At 42.0% G+C, this 15131-nt stretch overlaps 1 protein-coding gene across 2 annotated transcripts in view; it reads right to left on the bottom strand.

The window, feature by feature from the left end:
• LOC110497132 (inactive serine protease PAMR1) overlaps positions 1-11777 on the bottom strand; it is a 47786-nt gene extending 36009 nt beyond the window's left edge. For both annotated transcript variants that reach the window (XM_021573107.2, XM_021573108.2), the window contains exon 1: positions 11475-11777. In XM_021573107.2, the coding sequence (XP_021428782.2) occupies positions 11475-11637 (163 nt within the window). In that variant the 5' untranslated portion in view covers positions 11638-11777. The remainder of the gene's footprint in view (positions 1-11474) is intronic.
• Between the last annotated feature and the right edge of the window lie 3354 nt (positions 11778-15131).

Here is a 15131-nt window from a genome sequence, read left to right as displayed (position 1 = left end):
CAAAGGTTGCAAATTGGAATCGAGTGATAGAATGTTGTTTTTGAGATTTTTATTTTAAGCCTATTCCAAAACTTAACCCTTACCTTAACCATTTGGAGTTAACGCTTAACCTTAAGATGTCATAGTTAATGCCTAAATTTAAACTTAAACACTTCGACGATTGCAGCCATTTTGAAATTTGCTGTTTGAGAAACTAGAGCTAGTTGCTCTATCACCTTTATATTGTGTTTATACTGTGTAAAGAGACAGACTGTGTTTACTGAGACAGAGTTTTGCTGATAAATGTGGTGTGTTTTCTCAGAGTGTGACTAAAAGAGTTATCTCTGTCAGTGCTGGACCATGCAGGAATGCACAACACATATCTCTGAGGGGAGCCCAACCCCTTCCTCTACTAATGACTGTTTGCAAGGCCTTAGTGGCAGCACATCTGCTGGTTGGTGCATTGGCATGTGCCTGAAGAGCAGGTATTATGCAAAGCAGAGAGATATGGCTTACTGCCCTATAAACACACATCCGTGAGGCATGAAGCTCAACACCTGCAAAGAGCATACATTGGATAGTAGCCTAACAATTTTATGGGTTTTACAAGGGGAGACATTAGGGCTGGTGTGAATTCACTGTGTGTGTGTGTGTGTGTGTGTGTGTGTGTGTGTGTGTGTGTTCTTGTGTGTGCGTTCTTGTGTGTGCACCAAATATGAAAAGTAAAGCTTCCAAGTGAAATGAACACAATGCGCCACTCGGGAGCCCGGTAGTGCTGCATTTCGGCTTCAGCTGAGCTCCTTTAGCATTGATTTTCATTGCAATTACTAATTTCCGACAGTTGTTTGCCATGTGTTTGATAAAAATAGCCTATGCCTTTATTCCAATGCATAAGATTAATCCATTGATTTGTTTGCTTTTGTCAGTGTAACAGAGTGCGCAACTGGCTGCAAGGAATCCAGGCGCAGGAGAGCAGAAATGCGTAGCAAACGGAGCCCTTTATTGAGGCGAGCAAAACACGGCACTCAGAAAACTAAACACACACAGGTTACAATAACCCAGCTCAAACCAGCCTGGAGTACATATACATTTACACATAACAATTCCACACACAGACATGGGGGGAAACAGAGGGTTATATGCAAGACGAGTAATGAGGGAATGCAAACCAGGTGTGCGGGAAAACAAGACAAAACAAATGGAAAATGAAAGGTGGATCAGTGAAGGCTGGAAGACTGGTGATGTCGACTGCCGTACGCCACACGGACAATGAGAAGAACCGACCTCTGCGGAAGTCGTGACAGTCAGTCAACTGTTTAGAGAGCTCATTGTTTTGTTTTTCATTTTGGAGCACGGATACTGGTGCTCTCTGTGCCATCTGTGGCCCGAAGTACACTGAACAAAAATATAATAGAAAGATGTAAAGAGTTGGTCCCATATTTCATGATCTGAAATAAAAGATCACAGAAATAATCCCATATGCACAAAAAAAGTATTTCTCTCTAATTTGTCAACATCTGTTAGTGAGCATTTCTCTTTTGCCAAGATAATCCATCCACCTCACAGGTGTGGTATATCAAGAAGCTGATTAAACAGCATGATCATTACACAGGTGCACTTTGTGCTGGGGATAATGAAAGGCCACTATAAAATGTGCAGTTTGGCACACAACACAATGTCAGCAGCATACCACCCTGCATACCACTGCTGGCTTGCTTCTGAAGCTAAGCAGGGTTGGTACTGGTCAGTTCCTGGATGGGAGACCAGATGCTGCTGGAAGGGGTGTTGGAGGGCCAGTAGGAGGCACTCTTTCCTCTGGTCTAAAAAAATATCCCAATTGGGGACACTGCCATGTGTAGGGGGACGTTACACGGGTGTCCTGACTCTCTGAGGTCATTAAAGATCCGATTGCACTTATCGTAAGAGTAGGGGTGTTAACCCTGGTGTCCTGGCTAAATTCCCAATCTGGCCCTCAAACCATCATGGTCACTTAATTATCCCCAGTTTACAATTGGCTCATTCATCCCCCTCCTCTCCCCTGTAACTATTCCCCTGGTTGTTGCTGCAAATGAGAACATGTTCTCAGTCAACTTACCTGGTAAAATAACGAATAAATAAATGCACAGATGTCTCAAGTTTTGAGGGATCGTACCATTGGTATTCTGACTGCAGAGAATATACTGTTAATTTCTCTACCATAAGCCGCCTCCAACTTCATTTTATAGATTCGGCAGCAAGTCCAACTGGCCTCACATCCTCAGACTACGTGTAGCCATGCCAGCTCAGGACATCCACATCCGGACTTGTTCACCTGTGGGATCGTTTGAGACCAGCACACCTGGACAGCGGATTAATCTGTGGGTTTGCACAAGCAAAGTATTTCTGCACAAACTGAGAAAGCGTCTCAGGGAAGCTCATCTGCGTGCTTGTCATTCTCACCAGGGTCTTTCCCTGACTACAGTTCAGCGTCGTAACTGACTTCAGTGGGCAAATGCTCACCTTCGATGGCCACTGGCACACTGGAGAAATGTGCTCTTCACAGATTAATCATGGTTTCAACTGTACCAGGCAGATGGCAGACAGTTGCTATGGAGTCGTGTGGGTGAGTGGTTTGCTGATGTCAATGGTGGCAGTGGGGTTACGGTATGGGCAGGCATAAGCTATGGACAACAAACACAATTGCATTTTATCAATGCCAATTTTAATGCACAGAGATACTGTGATGAGATCCTGAGGCCCATTGTTGTGCCATTCATCTGCTGCCATCAACTCATGTTTCAGCATGATAATGCACAAACCCATGTCGCAAGAATCTGTACACAATTGATGGAAGCTGAACATGTTACAGTTCTTCCATGGCCTGCATACTCGTCATACATGTCACCAATTGAGCATTGTTGGGAAGACATTGGTCAACTGCAAAACATACAGAATGCTGAAGCATGGGTACTGACCAAGACCAGATGGAGAGCACACATTACACTAGTTTTAAGGTCTCTGCACTCTGGCTGTCTGTAAGTTTTAGAATTCATTTTAATATGTTCTATTGTTTTTTCCATACACGATTGGGCACCCCAACATGTCAGACATGCTTTTAAGTTATATAGCAAGTAGGTCCCTCAGGTCCTCTGGCACTGGCCTATTAACTATCCCAAAGAACCAAGGGGCATGGAGAGGCAGCCTTTAGTAATTATGTCCCCAGCCTCTGCAATAGCCTGCCAGAGAACCTGAGGGGGGCTGAAAATGTGGACACATTTAAAAGAGATCTTAAAACACATATTTTTTGCTTTGCTTTCCTTAGGATGCTTTTTATTTGTTAAGTTCTTTTGTCATTCTTTAGTTTTTTTTAATGTTAAGTTTGTTGTGTAGTAAATATTTCAGCTATTATTTTCATACTTTTTAATTAATTTTTTTCTGTAAAAAGCACATGGAGTTGCATTCGAAGTCTGAAATGTGCTGTATAAATAAAGCTTGATTTGATTTAGCTTTTCACTGGATTGACTTGTATAACAGCGTGTTCCAGTTTCTGTCAATATCCTGCAACTTCGCACAGCCATTGAAGAGGCGTGGTACAACATTCCACAGGCCACAATCAAGAGCCTGATCGACTCTATGCGAAGGAAATGAGTGGTCACACCAGATGCTGACTGGTTTTCTGATCCACACCCCTACCTTTTGTGACCAACAGATGTATAGTGGGGAGAACAAGTATTTGATACACTGCCGATTTTGCAGGTTTTCCTACTTACAAAGCATGTAGAGGTCTGTAATATTTATCATAGGTACACTTCAACTGTGAGAGACGAAATCTAAAACAAAAATCCAGAAAATCACATTGTATGATTTTTAAGTAATTAATGTGCATTTTATTGCATGACATAAGTATTTGATACATCAGAAAAGCAGGTACAGAAACCTTTGTTTGCAATTACAGAGATCACACGTTTCCTATAGTTCTTGACCAGTACGCCACCTGTTCTGCCTGTTCTGCGTGTGTTCATGTGTGTAAAATTTCCTCGGCTGAGAGGGTAGGCTACCTGTAGTGGTGTAGGCCTAGTGGAGGGTAAATGCAAGTAAACACCATTTACCCACGTTTTTCTGAAAAATGCATTGAAAGTATAGGGAGCAAACTTTTTTTTTTTACCACTGTGAAAACGTTCCAACATGTTTTTTTATTGGCCTATATTTTCATCTATTTGTCAAACAAATCACTTTCAAAATGTGGCTAACTTGTGCATGTTGGTCCACTCCAAAATAATTCCAGCATTCAAACTGCATGTCTCAATAGAGGCCCCTGAATGTCATGGTGAAATTCACTCTCTGGAGTAAGTGTTGTGTAGCCTAAATGTGCAATTTCTTTCAGCGACATAAAAGCTGAGAGTACTTCATTTTCAACCACAGAAAATACATACATTGATCATTCTATTGATTTATGGCAATATTCTGGTGAGCAAGGCTTTATTTACGTAGTATTCTAGACTAGCTTCAAGTAATAATGACAGAAGAGAAACTATAGGCCTACTGTAGGCCTACTGTATGTATCTAATTATAGGCAAGTTGACTAACAAATTGCCTGCCAACTTATAAGCACAAAAACATCTAAATTAGGTTTAAATTTGGGGCAGCAGGTAGCCTAGTGGTTAGAGTGTTGGGCCAGTAACTGAAAGATTGCTAGATCAATTTCCCATGCAGACAAGGTAAAAATATGTTGTTCTGCCACTGAACAAGGCAGTTAACCAACTGTTCCTAGGCTGTCATTATAAATAATAATTTGTTGTTAACTTAACTTACTTGCCTAGTTAAATAAAATATTTAAACTATATTTTGAACACACCTCTGTGCACGGGTATCCTACATGAGCCATTTGAAGGAATTATTTGACAATCAGATGAGAACCTCATGACTGGTTGTGTTTAAAACCTGTTTGGGATAGGGGGCAGTATTTTCACGTTTGGATGAAAAGCGTTCCCAGAATAAACTGCCTGAAGCTAATATATGCATATTATTAGTAGATTTGGATATAAAACATGCTGAAGTTTCTAAAACGGTTTGAATGATGTCTGTGAGTATAACAGAACTCATATGGCAGACAAAAACCTGAGAAAAATCCAACCAGGAAGTGGGAAATCTAAGGTTTGTAGTTTTTCAAGTCTTTGCCCATCCAATATAGAGTGTAAATGGGGTCATGTTGCACTTCCTAAGCCTTCCACTAGATGTCAACAGTCTTTCTAACCTTCTTTCAGGCTTTTACTATGAAGGGGGAGCGAATAAGAGATGTTTGAACCAGGTGTCTGGCAGAATGCCATGAGCTAAGTCACGCGTGCGGCCGTGAGAGCGAGCTGCGTTCCTTTTCATTTCTAAAGAAAAAAAAATTGTCCGGTTGAAACATTATTGAAGATTTATGATAAAAACATCCTAAAGATTGATTCTATGCATCGTTTGACATGTTTCTACGAACTGTAATATAACTTTTTTGACTTTTTGTCTGGACTTTTGTCTGGACTTGCCCGCGCCTCGTGAATTTCGATTGGTGAACTAAACTCGCTAACAAAAAGGAGGTATTTGGACATAAAGATTAACCTTATCGAACAAAACAATTTTTTTTTGTGGAACTGGGATTCCTGGGAGTGCATTCTGATGAAGATCATCAAAGGTAAGTGAATATTTATAACGCTATTTCTGACTCCACAACATGGCAGGTATCTGTATGGCTTGTTTTTGTGGCTTAGCTCTGTACTCAGATTATTGAATGGTGTGCTTTTTCCGTGAAGCTTTTTAGAAATCGGACACAGCGGTTGCATTAAGGAGAAGTATATCTATAATTCTATGCATAACACTTGAATCTTTTATCAAAGTTTATGATGAGTATTTCTGTAAATTGATGTGGCTCTCTACAAATTCTCAGGGATGTTTTCAAGGCACAACCTTACTGAACATAACGCGTCAATGTAAACGTAGATTTTTGGATATAAATATGAACTTTATCGAACAAAACATACATGTATTGTGTAACAAGAAGTCTTATGTGTGCCATCTGATAAAGTTCATCAAAGGTTAGTGAATAATTTTATCTCTATTTCTGCTTTTTGTGACTCCTCTCTTTGGCTGTATGTTTTTTGTGACAAGGCAATGACCTAACATAATTGTATGGCGTGCTTTCGCTGTAAAGCCTTTTTGAAATTGGACACAGTGGCTAGATTAACAAGAAGTTAAGCTTTAATTTGGTGTATTGCACTTGTGAATGTATGAATATTTCGACAAAACATTTTTGAATTCCGTGCTCTGCCATTTCAGCGGATGTTGTCGAGGGCTTAAGAAGTTTTAAAACATAGTCTAATACAAATATTTACTTTAAGGTCCACGGAGTTCATAATTAATTAATAGGGTTCTATGTAGCCTAATTCTATGATTAGGCCTATAAAAATGTTTCGTACACTTAGGAGGTCCTCGTACCGGGAAGAAATTAGATCTACTTTCACCCCTGCAAAAATATGTGCGAATTTACTATGGCATGCATTTTTGTTACTAATTATCTTTAAGTTGTTTTCTGCAATTGCCAAGCCTGACAACATAATTGTGAGAGTGTGAGGGAAATAGCACAGACTTACCAAATCCTTTCCTATACTCCTTTCTCTCCTGCCTCTTTTCTTTAGGCATTACATATTGAACCTGAGACTGTCTGTCTGGGCTTTTAATGTGTCAATCTTACCTTGTTTGCCCTCTTTTGAACTGAAGGCACAGGTTTCATGTTTGTGTTTGCATAATCTTGTATAGTCTCTTTGGCTCCCTTTCTATGTGCACAGGCAATCACAGTATGAGGCCATTATCTGTATGCAAATACTATTCAGATCTGCCCACAACCACACCGGTGCATTGTAACAACCTGATATGGATTGTGCATGCCTCAATCTCTCCTGCCCAGGGCACTGATAGTCGTACACAACCCCTTACCACACAATAAGCTTGATTAAGAAATAAATGCTTGCATGTTTTGTGATATTGTCTTTCCTCACATAGCCTACAGACTATTTCTGATTGGGTTGCTTGTGAACAGCCCTGCTAGCGCTACGCAATTGTGCTAACTGCTCACAGCTTAGAACAGAAAACAGAAAAACACACCAACAAATAGAAAACTCCCCGGTAAGTTCTTTTTCCAGGCTTTTGGCTAGGCATGCAGATCTCTGTGCTGTTTGTGTGGCTACTCTTGCCTTATGTAATTGGTATCTGTTTTTTCCATCCCAGATGTTGTGGGAGATATGCTCCGACAAGAATGTCAAGGAGCCAGGGAAACCAAAAAAGCAATAATCTGAGCCTCTTCAAAGAAACCCTGTCACTTGGTGGATGGTGGGGAGAGGAGACCCCATTTCCCCCTTTAAAACACCATCCCCCACCCCATCCCATTGCTGGGTTTAGACACAGGTTGTAAGGTTGTTAACATGTGCCATCCGGCTTTGATGTGGATCCAGATGCTGACATCATTGTTTGGGAGCAGAACATACATTCAGACAGTCCTCCTACAAAGATGCTCATATGTCTGTATCTGAGCCCTGTCCTATTGCCCTGCTACCCTGCTGCCTTACTGCCCCCTCTATGGCACAGGTCTCACACAGTAACAAGACCTTCAGAAAGGTCATACACTATCAGACAAACACAAGCAGCATATAAAGGACAAACCATATGGACTGATTCACCACTTCCAATACGTAGCTGCTCTGACTCATACACCACTTCCAATATGTAGCTGCTCTGACTGATACACCACTTACAATATGTAGCTGCTCTGACTGATACACCACTTCCAATATGTAGCTGCTCTGACTGATACACCACTTCCAATATGTAGCTGCTCTGACTGATACACCACTTCCAATATGTAGCTGCTCTGACTGATACACCACTTCCAATATGTAGCTGCTCTGACTATACACCACTTCCAATATGTAGCTGCTCTGACTGATACACCACTTCCAATATGTAGCTGCTCTGACTGATACACCACTTCCAATATGTAGCTGCTCTGACTGATACACCACTTCCAATATGTAGCTGCTCTGACTGATACACAAAATATGCCTATTGTGCAGAATTTTGTTGGCCAAAATCCTAATATTGACCATAAACCAGCTTGCACTCCAGCCCTGGCAGCATGCCAACTCATATCAACTCATGGCAGTCCCCCTATAAATGTATATTTTTGGGTCAAGCTGAAGGTTGCTCTACAGTGTCTTTTATTTGTTGTGTATAAAAAGTCCACACACTTCTTTTCATTCCTTTCATCTCTGATTTCACATCCAAATGCTTTGAGGCACAGCTGTGAGTACTGTACTCACCCCCCCACCCACCCAAAAAAACTATTCCCTGTCCTCTGCTCTAAAAATGGCACAATACCGTAGACTGCCTCTTTAAATAAAGCCTGCTACCCCAACTGAGGACCATTATGATCACAATAGAGTCAGAAACCACAGAGAGCTAGTGCGCGGGCATGCGTAAGTTCATGCATGTGTTAATGCGTGTGTTCATGCGTATGGGCGAGCGAGAGAACTGATGCGCTGAGCATTGCTGAGCAGTGAGTTAACGTCTTATCAGAGATTAATGCCGTCTGCATTCAGGGCTCTGTCATAGCTGTTAAAAATCTATATTTTTCTCTGTTGCCGCTTGTTGATGGCTACATGTGTTCATGTCACAGGAAGTGTTGTGATTCAGGAGCTGTGTGTCTTGTGGCCTCGCCACTGTTGTGTCAGGCTCTTTCTCTGGGTTGTAAATGAAAGAAACAGTTGCGTCAGGAAACATTGACTATCAATAAGATGACACATTGCATCTGCTACCAAAGAAATTGTCCCCGTACGCAGAGCAGAATAGCTGTAGTGTGTTCGTGTGTGCACTTTTGTGTGCATGCTGACTCTATGTGCTCCCTGGCTGCAGATGTCTAATATTTTGAGGTCTGAGCGATTTAGCGGCCGTGGAACAGGAAACTCCTCTGGGGGTTGTGGTGTACCAGTGGAGGCTGCTGAGGGGAGGACAGCTCATTATAATGGCTGGAACGGAGGAAATAGAATGGTATCAAACCATGAATTTGATGCCATTCAACTCATTCCGCTCCAGTCCTTACCACAAGTCCATCCTCCCCAATTAAGGTGCCACCAACCTCCTGTGTGGTGTACAGTATGTGGGATGGAGTGTGTTGGGGATACTGTAGCTCTGTTCACACAAATGGATCCTGATCCCAAATAATGGTCTCCATGGACAACCTCTGCAATGCTTTTAAGTAAACATCTGTCTGATAAGAAACCACAAGCCCATTTCAGTACATACACCCGTTTCTCTATTATAAACTTTTGTTAAATTGTATATTGTGTGTAAAAATGTATACTGAAATCTAGGTCAAACAGGAGCCTGAAATTTGCACATTTGTTTTATACATTTGGTCTGTTAACTTGAGACTTGAACTGAACTCTTTCAGACAATATGATATTCTATTTTCCAAACGCTCAATTTCGCCAACATTTGCTCATCAATGGCCGACTCTCCATACCCTTCCCCCGTCACTCTCTCTTTGTCACGGATCCCTCCAGAACTTTCATTACGCACACCTGTCCCCTATTCCCACTGATTAGTACTTGTATAAGTGTGCCCTTTGGTTTCCATTGTGTGGTCGATTATTGTTACAATGTCCATGGTGCGTATGAGTACCTGTGCTGTGTGTTTTGGCTTTCGTGCCATTGTGAATTGCACAGATGATTACGGATCTCGTCCTGTGTGTTAATCATTGTGCGCATGTGCTATTTATTCAAGGTACTCCTCGCTCTTTTGTTTTGGGTTTCTACCCTGGGTTTTGTTATGTGTTTGTTTGGTCTTCATCCCTGTGCCTTTACACGGCACGCCGTAATTTGGGCTTAATAAAAAAAACTATTATGCACTCTCCCGACCTATTTATGCCAACGTAACACTCTTCTCCTCTCACCTCTCCCACCTCCACTTTGCCCTTTCCCCTCATCCTTTCCCCTTTTTTTCCCTCCCCTGTTCCCTCTTAATTCTCCCCTCTTCTTTCTCCTTTTATCCCTCTCCCCTCTCCCTCTCTTCTATCTGCCAGTGACCGTGGTCTCTATTTACGACTGCTAACTACCCATTAGCCTAAACCAGCCTCCTGGGGATTCTTAGCCAAATAAGCTGTGAGGAGACATCATTGACTGACTGGAGAGTAGGAAATTTGTAAGAAGCACAGAGGTTCTTTGGAAGCACAGTGGAGGGAGAACCCAACATTCAACAGGAAAGAATGTCCAGGCAGCCTGCAGCCTGTTGCTGACTGAACTCAGCTTGAGCCTCAGAGTTAAGGATTCTCACAAGATTTATCTGTCTGTCTTTGTCTTTGTTTTTAAATCTCTCTCCTGCGCCCCCCCCCCCCCCCCCCCCCCGTCTCTCTTTGTCTCTCCATTTGTCTCTCTCCCTCTTACGTTTCTTCTTTTGCACTGTCCTCATGCCAAGTACTTGGCTCCAGTGTGTAATCACTTAAGCTCTTTAAGAAAAACCATCAAACCCACAACCTTCCCTCTAGGCACAGTTCCATAGTGATTGCTGTTTTGCTCAACTGATTTCATCCTTCATCAACTGATTGTATAATGAATTTGAAGCAACTGGTACATTAATAGCCTGAGTCAGTCTCACTGCTGTAATTGCTGTTTATTATCAGGTAAGTAGTAAACTCTGGCACATCTCTCATCACCGAAGGGAGGTATCTTGGTTACAGGTGTTTAAAACGGTTGTAGTCTACCTCGTAAAACGTTTTACATTAGGCTTTATTGTACTGCCATAACACCTGGAGGTGTTAGTTATAGTTAGTAAGTCTCTGTGTAGTTCACTGGAAAGTTATGAGAGACACAGTATGGTAGACACATCAGCAGAGACTGCATTATTCACTCCAATATGATACACACCCTGCAGCGGTTCAAATGGTCACGAGGGCCAATAGACGGATGCTTCTAAGCAGACCTCATCCACAACACTCTGTCAATAGACACAGACTGCCAAATGTTTAACAGGATGATAAGCAGGCTCGGAATGGCTCCATCGATTTACAAGGAATGTGTGGCTTTGTTTGGGATCCAGCACATATCTCAGATAAGAGATGGTCAGTTGAAATTAAATCATTTTAAGTGCTCAGCAGATATGAAATCATGTTGCACGGTAAGTAAAGGGTGAGGAAAGAAAGAGCGTGATGACTCTTAAGTGGACAATAACAAGTTAAAACACCAAGAGGTTGACTCATGCAGGATCCCAAAGCAGGATCCCACAGCAGGTTCTTTAAGTCAAACCAACAACAAACTCTGTTTCCTCCCTCTACAAAAGCTTCTACTTAACATCTCACTGTATGGCTCTTCTTTCACAAGGCACTCTGAAAGCCTTTCTGCCCTTTAAGAGAAAAAGAGAAGGAGAGATAAAGACAGGAGGAAGGGTGGAGAGACAGAGAGAGCCATATCTGATTTTGCAGGGGCTCTTACCGTAGGGCCATGCTAGCCCCTGGTACAGGGAGATGAGGATGAAGAGAGTGATGAAGAGGGAAGATCCACGGGTCCCGGGGGAGTGGTGGATGCCTGTGTGAGGGAGCGTAGGGGTCCCCCCGTGGCTTTCCCCCAGCTGCAGTCCCCGTACCGCAGAAAGCATGCTGCAGTCTGGAGCTCTGTTTACTTTCTGAGCTCAGCTGGTTTGACATCACACTCTTTCTCTTTCTCTCTCCCTCTGTTGCTTTCTCTTTCTCCCTCCCTCTCTCTTTCCTTCCCTCACTCTCTGAATTTGTCTCTTCCCCCTCTCTCGTTTCCACCCGCTCTCTCTCTCTATCTCTCCCTCCCCCCTTTGCTTCAGGTTACAGCCCAGCTTGGTAAGGAGCTCTAGTCAGGAAGGGCTTCCAACAGCCCCGCTCCTCTCTTCAGACGATGTCACTGCTCTTGAATTTAACCATAGGCTGTTTTAACCCATTATCCTCTCACTCAGCTGTATACAAAAACACACGCAAACACACACACACACACACACACACACACACACACACACACTCTCTTTTCAGAAAGAGAACTAACTCTAAGAGGTGTATTAATAAGGTGTGTAAGGTGTCTGGTCCAGGAAAATAAAATACAATTTTATTTGTCACATGCTTCATAAAACAACACGTGTAGACTAACAGTGAAATGCTTACTTACTGGTCCTATTCCAAAAATAAATACACAGTGAATAACAATAATCAGTCAAAAATAACATGGCTATATGCAGGGAGTACCAGCACTGAGTCGATGTGAACGGGTACGAAGAAATTGAGGTAGCTATGTATACTACTGTTCAAAGGTTTGGGGTCACTTAGAAATGTCCTTGTTTTACATGAAAACACATGTGAAGTTAGTTTCAAAATGAATAGGAAATGTAGTCAAGATGTTGACAAGGTTATAAATGATGATTTTTAATTGAAATATTAATTGTGTCCTTCAAACTTTGCTTTCGTCAAAGAATCCTCCATTTGCAGCAATTACAGCCTTGAAAACCTTTGGCATTCTAGTTGTCAATTTTTTGAGGTAATATGAAGAGATTTCACCCCATGCTTCTTGAAGCACCTCCCACAATTTAGATTGGCTTGATAGGCCCTTCTTACTTACCATAGGGTCAAGCTGCTCCCACAACTGCTCAATAGGATTGAGATCTGGTGGCTGTGCCAGCCACTCCATTATAGACTGAATAACAGCTGACTGCTCTTTACTAAATAGTTCTTGCATAGTTTTTATTTTTTTAACTAGGCAAGTCCATTAAGAACAAATTCTTATTTTCAATGACAGCCTAGGAACTTGTTCAGGGGCAGAACAACAGATTGTTTTTACTTTGTCAGCTTGGGGCTTTGATCTTCCAACCTTTCAGTTACTAGTCCAACACTTTAACCACTAGGCTATCTGCTCCCCAGCTGTGATTTGGGTCATTGTCCTGTCATAGGAGGAAATTGACTCCAATTAAGCACCATCCACGGGGTATGGCATGGCGTTGCAAAATGGAGTGATAGCCTTCCTTCTTCAATATCCCTTTTACCCTGTACAAATCTCCCACTTTACCACCATCAAAGCACCCCCAGACCATCACATTGCCTCCACCATGCTTGGCAGATGGTGTCAAGCACTCCTCCAGCATATTTTTTCTTTCTTCTGCATCTCACAAATGTTCTTCTTTGTGATCCGAACACCTCAAATTTGGATTTGTCGGTCCATAACACTTTTTTCCAATCTTCCTCTGTCCAGTGTCTGTGTTATTTTGCCCATCTTAATCTTTTGGATTTTTCTTTGCAACTCTGCCTAGAAGGCCAGCATCTCGGAGTAGCCACCTCACTGTTGACGTTGAGACTGGTGTTTTGTGGGTACTATTTAATGAAGCTGCCAGTTTGAGGACTTGTGAAGCGTCTGTTTCTTAAACTAGACACTCTAATGTACTTGTCCTCTTGCTCAGTTGTGCACCGGGGCCTCCCACTCCTCTTTCTATTCTGGTTAGAACCAGTTTGTGCTGTTCTGTGAAGTGATTAGTACACAGCTTTGTACGAGATCTTCAGTTTCTTGGCAATATCTCGCATGGAATGGCCTTCATTTCTCAGAACAAGAATAGACTGATGAGTTTCAGAAGAAAGTTATTTGTTTCTGGCCATTTTGAGCCTGTAATTGAACCCACAAATGCTGATGATCCAGATACTCAACTAGTCTAAAGAAGGCCAGTTTTATTGCTTCTTTAATCAGAACAACAGTTTTCAGCTGTGCTAACATAATTACAAACGGGTTTTCTAATGATCAATTAGCCTTTTAAAATGATAAACTTGGATTAGCTAACACAACGTGCCATTGGAACACAGGAGTGATGGTTGCTAATAATAGACCTCTGTAAGCCGATGTAGATATTCCATTAAAAATCAGCCATTTCAAGTTACAATAGTCATTAACAGCATTAACAATGTTTACACTGTGTTTCGGATCAATTTTATATTATTTTAATGGATTTTTTTTTTTTTTTTTCAAAAACAAGGACATTTCTAAGTGACAAACTTTTGAACGGGGGTGTACTTATAGGCATGGCTAAAGTGACTAACCAAGAGGATAGATAATAGACCGTAGCAGCAGTGTGTGTGTGTGTGTGTGTGTGTGTGTGTGTGTGTGTGTGTGTGTGTGTGTGTGTGTGTGTGTGTGTGTGTGTGTGTGTGTGTGTGTGTGTGTGTGTGTGAGTGAGTGCTGTCAGTATGCATGTTATTGTGGCTTGGGGTAGAAGCTGTTCAGGGGAATGTTGGTTCCAGACTTTGTGTACTGGTACAACTTGACGTGCATTAGCAGAGAGAACAGTCTATGGCTTGGGTGGCTGGAGTCTTTGACAATTGTTTGGGGGTTCCTCTGACCCCACATGGTAAATATATATTTGTTTGATTTATTTAATTTAACCTTTATTTATCGAAGCAAGTCAGTTAAGGACCAATTCTTATTTACAATGACGTCCTACCAAAGGCAGAAGGCTGGGATTAAATAGAATAAATTAAATAAAAATATACACACATCCCGACAAGAGAGACAACACAACACTACGTAAAGAGAGACCTAAGACAACAACATAGAAAGGCAGCAACATATGACAACATAGCATGGTAGCAACACAACATGACAACAAAATGGTACTGTAGCAACACAACATGGCAGCAGCACAACATGGTAGCAGCACAAAACATGGACAAACATTATTGGCACAGACAAAGCACAAAGGGCAAGAAGGCAGAGACAACAATACATCATGCAAAGCAGCCACAACTGCCAGTAAGAGTGTCCATGATTGAGTCTTTGAATGAAGAGATTGAGATAAAACTGTCCAGTTTGAGTGTTTGTTGCAGCTTGTTCCAGTCGCTAGCTGCAGCGAACGTAAAAGACGAGCGACCCAGGGATGTGTGTGCTTTGGGGACCTTTAACAGAATGTGACTAACAGAACAGGTGTTGTATGTGGAGGATGAGGGCTGCAGTAGATATCTCAGATAAGGGGGAGTGAGGCCTCAACCAGTGGGTCTTGTGATGGGTATACAGAGACGACCAGTTAACAGAGGAGTATAGAGTGCAGTGATGTGTACTATAAGGAGCATTGGTGGCAAATCTGATGGCCCAATGGTA

The sequence above is a fragment of the Oncorhynchus mykiss genome, chromosome 2 (assembly GCF_013265735.2).
Source record: "Oncorhynchus mykiss isolate Arlee chromosome 2, USDA_OmykA_1.1, whole genome shotgun sequence".
In the NCBI taxonomy this organism is placed as follows: domain Eukaryota; kingdom Metazoa; phylum Chordata; class Actinopteri; order Salmoniformes; family Salmonidae; genus Oncorhynchus; species Oncorhynchus mykiss.
This window is presented reverse-complemented; position numbering and strand designations above follow the sequence as displayed.